The sequence below is a fragment of the Panicum virgatum genome, unplaced genomic scaffold, assembly GCF_016808335.1.
Source record: "Panicum virgatum strain AP13 unplaced genomic scaffold, P.virgatum_v5 scaffold_1805, whole genome shotgun sequence".
Taxonomy (NCBI): Eukaryota; Viridiplantae; Streptophyta; class Magnoliopsida; order Poales; family Poaceae; genus Panicum; species Panicum virgatum.
In genome coordinates, this window is record NW_024376277.1 from 113,953 (window position 1) to 122,700 (window position 8,748).

Sequence of the window (8,748 nt, forward strand, 5' to 3'; positions counted from 1 at the left end):
TCTTCCTCTATTGTTGCATCTACTCGTCTGTCTGCTTCATTGATTGTGGCCTCTATCAGGATGTCACCTGTGCTCTGTGCATATATAGCAAACTTTTTGAAATGACTAATGGCTTCAGCAAGATGCATGTCTAAGTGAGCATGAAAGAGCAAATTGCGTTCCTTTGCATCTTGGACTACCTTAGACCATATTGAATTACTTCTCAGGAGAGTTGTTTCATGTCCAAGGATCCAAAGGTGTTTCCTGCGAGTTAAATAATTCATTTAAATAAAAAAATGAATAAAAATGTAGTGGAATATTGATTTGTCAAAGATTCAAAGGCATTTCTTGCCAACAAAAAAGGAACAAAAGCTAACATACCTTGCTCTTGTCAAGGCCACATTAGCTCTCCTATCAAAATCGAGAAAGCCTATGTTCCCACCATGATTGCATCGAACCATTGAAAGTATTATTATGTCCTTCTCATCACCTTGACATGAATCAACGGTTTGTACTTTAACAGAAAGAAACTCATGTTCCTTAAATCTATCAAGTCTTTCTTCCAAATCATTCACTTGGGCTGCATATAGAGATACTACACCAACACTGATTTTCTCCTCCTTATAGGTGCATGCTGCAGTAGAGTTGGACCAAATATATAAGGATCAGCCATAAACGAATCATATTTAATAAACCTCCAAAAAGTTAAGAGACTGTACTTTTAGCAAGTCTGTCAACGATCGTCTCTGCAACAACAGCTTCAGCCTCATTTACTAAACTCATACCAATTTGTTTTTCTGTACCTTCTCTAACATTAATGAATGAATAATGATCAAAATTATGACCGATAAAAATGTTGGGCACTCCACTAGCCTCAGTGCGATCTTTAATCATTCCACTATAAAATGTTTTATTTGGAAAGTTGCTGATGTGAGGGTGCATTCTATATTGCTCATCGAGTAACAGCTTGTGGTGGCCAATTTCACTCAATCTCTCAAACAGGCTTCGTCCATACTTAGCCTCTTCAGCAATCTAGAAATTTGGAAATTAGCAGAAAGGAGAAAAAATAGGAAATAATAACAGGTAACATAAGGAAAGATTCAAATGGTTTTATAGTGAAGACATACCGGGCTCTTAACCACTGGTTGTAGCTGCTTTTCATCCCCAATAAGCACCACATGTTTTATCCCACGAATTGCGAGAGGGATCAGCGACTCACATTCTTTTAGGTATGCTGCCTCATCAATAACCAAGGTGTCGTATTGCTGATTTTTTGTGAGCCTAGATGAACCACAAGGAGTGCAAAATACAAGTTTTGCATTTTCCAAGAGTTTGTTCCTAGCGTGTTTTTCCTTTGCTCGATGGTCCAATAAAATTTTTGATAGGTTATTATTAGTGTCCATATGCTTATTACTCCCAAACATAATGATGTCCGCAAGTAAATAGCTGGTTTCAGTGGACTCTTCAAGTAGACAAACAAAACGAGAAGCCAATTGTACGAGAGCTGTGTTGGTTGGAGCACATACAAGAGTTCTATGTGTCCTTAGAGACTTTAGAATCATAAGCAGAAACACTGAAGCTGTTTTAGTTTTACCTGTGCCAGGTGGCCCCCAAATTAGACGTACAGAATGCTTTGAACATTCAGAGGCTGAAAAGCAACTTTCCACTGCATCTCTCTGTGATTTATTCAATCCAAAATCCTTATCTGTGAATTTTCCATCAGCCTGCAGCATATTGTCCACATTCTCATTTCTAGCCAACATGGCATCGACTATATGTGGATTTTCTTTGAAACCTCCTGTAATGACTTCCCAACTATGTGCAAAAGTGATCAGATTAGTCAGGTGCATAACTTGGTAGGAAGTTTGGTTATTTGGACTGCCCCCATATGGTGACTGCGACAGCCAGACATGCATTGATGCTGGATAGTCCTCTACATGGTCGTTGACCAAGGTAACCACTAGGATAGTGCAAAAGGAGCCAGCCTTGATAATTTGGTCGCTTGAGTTCAATCCCCTCTTTGACAATAACATGATATCTCCTCTTTTTGGCATATCCTTTTTCATTACCTTTCCCAAAATGAGCTTGACTTCGTATTTATTTGGCCTGCTGCTGTTCTTGAGTTTCTCAACATCTAGGCCAACATTTAGGCCTATGGATATGGTATCCATGCCAGAGCAGATTTGATTCCAAATCTCTTCTATTGTTGGATAACGAAATGCCTTTGTATAGACCAGAAGGTTTTCAAATTCATTGGGAATCGTCTCCACCTGTAGTAACATGGAAACCATGAAATGGAGATGTTTCAGGTGCCAAATAAGGAATATTGCCTGTTGGGAGAGGCTCATACCTTAAAAGGGGCCCGTTGCTGCTTCAAAATGTCATGAACTGACCATGATAGCACCTCTTCGAACAAAGTTTGGCCAGGTAGCATTTCGATGATTCTGGTGTTCACAAAATAAATTAGAATCCCGTCAATTAATAAACCAAAACACCTATAATCAAGGAGACCTATAAACCAACATACCTGATGGTTTCTCAATTGAATTTTACTGCCAAAGGTGAAAGGGGCATATATGGTTAAACAATTTAGGCCAAATTTACAAGATCACTACTAAAGTCCTAACAGGAAGGCTGATATGGAGAGGTTAGACCTGTGGAGACTTAATTTTTGGAGTGATAATTCTACTGCCAAAGGTGTTAGGGGCATCTATGGTTAAACAATTTAGGCCAAATTTACAAGATCATTACTAAAGTCATAACAGGAAGGCTGATGATCATTACAAGATCATTTACAAGAACCAGAGTGATTACATGAGCTTAAGGTATCAGGGAATAAAGGAATCACGTGTTACATGAGCTTAAGGTGGTAATGATCTACATATGGCATCTAGGTTTTGGAGAGGAAAGGTTTTTCACAAAAATGGATTAATTGGATGATGGAAGCTACAAAGGGTGGCAGAGTGTGTATTGACATAAATGGAGAAAGGGGAGAATTTTTTTTAGGAGTGCTAAGGGACTCAGATAAGGGGAGAAAATAGGAAGGCTCACAGGGGAGAAATCGAAGGACGGCAGCCGCGAAACGGCGGCTAGGGCGTCGTGGAGCTTCAACAGGCGGCTAGGGCGGCGGCGCTGGGCGGTCGAGTTTGAACGCGCCCTAGAAGAAGAGGCCGGCGGCGGCCGCGAAACGGCGGCTAGGGCGTCGTGGAGCTTCAACCGGCGGCTAGGACGGCGGCGCTGGGCGGTCGAGTTTGAACGCGCCCTAGAAGAAGAGGCCGGCGGCGGCCGCGGCGGCGCTGGTTCCCCACTCGTCCAATCCCAACCTTCTTGTCTGAACTCTTGTCTGATCTCTTGTCTGATCTCCCTCAGTCCCAAATCGCTTATTCAAAACAAAATTTATTGTGATTTAGTTGAGCATATACTACCCTCCGTTTCAAAATAATTGACATTTTTTACTTTGCAATTTGTTGCATGGCAATTAGTGTCCAATCATGGTCTAACTAGGTTTAAAAGATTTGTCTCTTGAATTTCGTCTAAATTGTGTAATTAGTTTTATTTTTATATATATTTAATGTCCCATGCAAGCGTCTAAAGATTCGATGTGACAGGGAATCTTGAAAAATTTTGAGAAAAATTTTAGAATTAAACTAGGCCATTGTCGTTCCCAACTCACCCGTTTCAGTTGCAAGGTGGATACACGAGCGACCCCCGAGGGCATGATGGCGTCGGCGTCGGGGGCTGCCTCGGGTGTTCCCCCTGATGGGGACGCAGTTTCCCCGGGGTACAGGCACCGATCCAAGAGGTGCTTGGACCCTAGGGTACACACACCGATCCAGCGGACGACTTGATCCGTTACATCGGGCGCCTCACCGTTGATCTGATTCATTCCTGGCTGCCCGACCAGTGGGGGTCGGGATATGAGCCTGACCATTCCTACGGACAGGGCATGCCAATTCTCCGAGCGCCAGGGCCACGAGGTTGAGCTTCCTGCCTGGCCGGCCGGCGCTCGCCAGGGTGTGAGTGCCCATTCTCTACCTGACCATTCCTAGGAAACCCTAGATCCTAAACGCTAAATCCGGCTATTGACTTGTTGCAGTGCATGGCTTTGCGTGTGGTTGAGTGATTGCTTTAAGCTTACACTGGAAAAATCCCAACCATCATCTATGCGCTCTGCAAAACCAATCTAGTAGCTTCCCATTGGTGGCATTCCAAATGCTGGCATCGGACCAGGACCCATTGGAGGCATACCCATTCCACCCATCGGAGGCATGCCCATCCCATCTCACGATACATTTCTGGTCCTTTCTAGCTAAATCCAGCAAACATACATAACAATGCACAACATGGAATCAGGCACATACTACAAATTAATATTCGTGTGGAACTGTTCGAAAGGGACGATGTTGCCTGTCTGAATTTCTCGTGCAACGTCGGGAATATTCATGTATGCAAATGTAAATATTCGTTTATAGGTGCAGGAATATTTAACACTTCATCAGGAAATATTTACATTACCAACGGTAAATATTCCGTTCTATGGTCAGGAATATTTACAGCTCCTCCGGAAATATTAACATAACCGGATGTAAATATTCTGTTTTCTGGTTAGGAATAACCTCGCCCTAAACCCAAATCCCTTCCATTTGCCTTCGCCAACAACATAGCTTTCAAAAACAAATAAGAAAAAATAAAATTTATTTTCATGATTATTTATTTACTTGGTTATGATATACTAATATGCAAATAGTAGGCCAAATTTCTTTTCTTTGGCCTTTTTTCTCCTTCTTTGCACCGCAGCGGCCCAGCCGGCCTGGCCAGGCTTTCGGCCCAGCCCAGCGCCCTCCTCTCTCTGCGCACAGGGAGGATAATCCTGGTCCGGCCCAATTTGTGAAGGACAAGATTGTAAATGATGTGTGGTGGGATAAGGTGCGCTATTTCCTCAGTTTCATTGATCCTATCTATTCTATGGTGCGGGCAGCTGATACTGACAAGCCATGCCTCCACTTGATATATGAAATGTGGGACACAATGATAGAGAAGGTGAAGAATGTGATCTATCATTATGAAGGGAAAGAGGCACATGAAGAATCCACCTTTTACTCTGCTGTGCGAGACATCTTGGTGAGCCGTTGGACAAAAAGCAACACCCCCTTGCACTGCTTGGCACACTCATTAAATCCCAAGTACTACACTGAAGCATGGATCAATGAGATTCCAAACCGACAAGCCCCCCACAATGATGAGGAGATTTCAGAAATGAGAAATGCTTGTTTCAGGAGGTATTTTTCTGGTGAGGAATTAAAAAGGGTCAAGCAACAGTATGCTAATTTCTCTTTGTTTGGACCTGGATTCAATTCATTTGATTCACTTGAGGATAGAACTTATATGGATCCAAAGCAATGGTGGGGAATTCATGGTCATTCTGCTCCAGAACTGAAGAAGTTGGCACTTAGACTACTTGGGCAGCCAACATCATCTTCTTGTGCTGAGAGAAATTGGAGTACCTATGGGCTGATCCATAGTTCTTTGAGAAACAGGTTCTTGTTCTACTCTACCTCTTAATCTCTTATTGCTGTTTTCTTAAATCTTAATTGTTTGCCACCTGTAGTTCGGTTCAACGATTCCTGATTGCAAATTTGCCTTTGTAGGCTGAATCCTGCACGTGCTGAGGATCTAGTTTTCACACACCAGAACTTGCGTCTTCTTTCAAGGAAAACTGAGGAATACAATCGTGGTCCATCTGCAATGTGGGACATTGGAGCTGATACTTTTGAATCTGATTTTTAGGGCGGTGCTGATTTCCTTGAGCATGCTGATCTGTCACTTGATGAGCCAGAACTTGAGAGAGTTCTTGAAGATCTTGGGGCAATGGGTCTGACTGGAGATGCTTGATCAACTCCCTCATCAGGAATCTGATCTAAGGAAAAACTCCCTCATCAGGGATGATGGATTGATGGATGATTGCCATGGCCAGCTGCCGTTCATGCATCATCAGTTCATCACTTTATATGTTATCGTTTTATCATTTCATCATGTCATGTCCTTAATCTAGTTGCTACATTATGTGTCTGTCGAACCTAAGTTAGCTTAATGGCCTGAACGTTATGCCTTGAACCGTTGAATGTTATGTCCTGAACAATGTTATTATTATGTTATGTAATATTTATGGACTATGTGCTAATTTCTAATTTTGGTGGATTTTTTTTTATTTTTTATATATATTGACGTATCCCCGTATCCGCATTTTGTGAGAAATGGCATATCCGCGTATCGCCGTATCGTGTACCGGTATCCGTATCCGCGTATCCGGGCAACATAGTTTCTGGCTGTTCAACTCAATCCTGGTCTGGTTTGGCTCTTGGCCGAGGAACCATTCCTTGCATCAAAAAATATGTTCGGTTGTTTAGGCAAGGATTCAAACCAACACATGAAACAAACTCAGTCATATACTAGTCTCTTTAACCTTTTAGCCTGTGCATGATTCCATTTTTTTTTTAAAAAAGAACAAAAGCACCCAATTAAACTCTTTGATACTCCACTGAACAGAAAGCAAACGCAAGATTCTGTCAATGATGACCATCCACACATTAATCCACCATATGAAGAACAGCATGACACAGTGGCTGTTAGGCAGAAATTACAAGAGCTGTTTGTTTTAGGACAGCAGGAGGTCCAATCCTCCACGGACACTGTTGATTCTGCTTCAAATAAATCAATGCCTCAAGAAGCACAGTTTGGTGCTGCTCTCCCAACAGACCCACCTGATTCCACCTCAAAGGATGATGCACCTATTTAAGACCTAACATCATTGGGAAAATGTCACGGAAATACTGAGGGTGCTTTAATACTCTTTGACTGCAGATCAAAATGCTAACCCATAACAAAGCAGCAGGCTCTGATCATCATCAAGTAAGTTACAATAAGTAGCATCCAAACTTGAGCGCAATTGCCCTAGCTTTCATATATTGGTTTCTTTACCAATAACCGCTGCATCTGTATCCTAACCCCTAGCAGTTGCAGGTGATTCATAAGCCATGCTGAAACCAAATTGCATTTGTAACGAAACTAACAGTTGTGGATAAGTCCATGAAACAAAACTAAAAGTTGCACAAACATTCCTGCAAAACAGAAAAAAAAAGAGAGTAGGAAATGGAAACATCCAACATTGAAAAGAGAGACCCGGAAGTTTAATCTGAAAGGCCCATGCAACAAAATAGTCAAAAATAGTACTCCTTACGTCCTATGAAAAGTGCAATTCTAAGATTCAAAAAAAAAAACTACAGAGTGCAATCCTAACAATAACTACCTGCCTTTTTTCTTTCAAATATATATTTTAGGAATTAATTTAACCAACTCTGGAAATTGAATACCTTCTATGCCTAAATCAATGGGATTAAAAGAACTACTTGGTACTATGGTCATTTGCCAATAACACTAATCTATCTGGAAAATTTTAGCATTGCACCCTTCATGGGACAAAGGGAGTAACTCCTATTGCGTATCAAATACAGTCTCAGCACCTGTCTACCTTGGGATCAATCATCAGAGACCGAAAATCATCTGTATGCATTGTATTTGATAAATAGAAATAATCTAACTAACTAACACATATTCAAACTGCACACAGCGTATCTAGAGCTGCCTCCTCTGATTTCAGTTAACAAATTATAGCACACAATATATCAGAGTTTACCTAACAATCCTCCAGCGCTCTTTTAATCTGAATTATGTTCAAAAGGATAAGCCAGGGATCAGCAGTTCTGCACTAATACTTCAAGTTGGTCTGATTGAAAAATTAGATATATCAGAGTTTACCTAACAAATTATAGCACACAATATATCAGAGTTTTGGGTTTTAGTTATCATTACTCATTACCAACAACTGAGGCTTCAATAGCACAAAACATAATGAACTTTGTTTTCAGATATTGACAGTAAACTTAGATGACATGGTCTACACTGCATTGAAAGTTCCATGTTGTTATCCTATAGGCGTATTTATGTACTGCCAGAGCCCAAAAGGTCATCATTGGACTAAATAAACACAAAAAAGGGTCCGTGTTCACGAATTTACAAGTCTCGCCCACATCCTTCTAAGATTATGCAATAAACTAACCACAGAAGAAAAAGGAACTGCCAGTGTAGCTACAGAAATGGCCCTGTATTTTTCATTACTGAAATTATATGGTCAATCACCTGGTCCACATCTCTATATGAACAGGACTGAAGTTCTGTATCTATAATCAGGAAGAGTCCTAAGCATAAGCATCATGTATAGAACAGCAAAGAATCACAAATGTACATACTACTTCTAAGGATCCAAAATGGTGAATACAACTGGTCCAAATGAGCCATATTACCAATGGCAGGCATTTTGTGGACATAATGTGACTGTAGTGGGACAGAATAATACTTGCTAGAAAGCTTCATCAAATCAACCATTATTTGCAACAAGACTGTACGAAAGTTAACAAGATGTCTGACAAGGTGTCTCATTTTCATCAGGTGCACCAGATTTGTCATGTGCCAGTTAGTTCAATTAACTGGTGGCACCTACTCACAATGGATCAAGTTCAGGAATCTAACTAGGCACACTCTTCTATTTTTTAGAACTAAGGGTAAAATGTACACAAAAGGCAATATGAGAAAAATATATATGTACCAACATCGCATAAATTTGTAAACAGAAAGAGATATGACAGGGAACATTATCAGGGTAAATCAGTTAAGAAGCCAGAGGTCTTGCTGAATGAAAACTGAAGAAGCTAG

General features: G+C 40.9%; 1 protein-coding gene and 1 long non-coding RNA gene across 2 annotated transcripts; one reads left to right on the forward strand and one right to left on the reverse strand.

Moving 5' to 3' along the window:
* Window positions 1–638: 638 nt before the first annotated feature.
* LOC120694018 lies at window positions 639–1,326 on the reverse strand. The gene is made up of 2 exons (XR_005683299.1): window positions 1,107–1,326; window positions 639–1,011 (listed from the first exon to the last, which is right to left on the reverse strand). It is a non-coding gene; the product is annotated as an uncharacterized LOC120694018 (long non-coding RNA).
* A 3,514-nt stretch (window positions 1,327–4,840) lies between these two features.
* On the forward strand, window positions 4,841–6,139 carry LOC120694019. Its single transcript, XM_039977202.1, has 2 exons — window positions 4,841–5,516; window positions 5,628–6,139. The coding sequence occupies exons 1-2, from the start codon at window positions 4,945–4,947 to the stop codon at window positions 5,764–5,766; spliced, it is 711 nt and encodes a 236-aa protein (XP_039833136.1). The 5' UTR covers window positions 4,841–4,944; the 3' UTR covers window positions 5,767–6,139.
* The last annotated feature ends 2,609 nt before the right edge of the window (window positions 6,140–8,748 follow it).

Coding starts and splice junctions, on each gene's coding strand:
- LOC120694019 (XM_039977202.1), top strand. CDS start 4,945: ATGGTGCGGGCAGCTGATACTGACAAGCCATGCCTCCACTTGATATAT. Junction 5,517..5,627: donor CATAGTTCTTTGAGAAACAG/GTTCTTGTTCTA, acceptor TTGCCTTTGTAG/GCTGAATCCTGCACGTGCTG.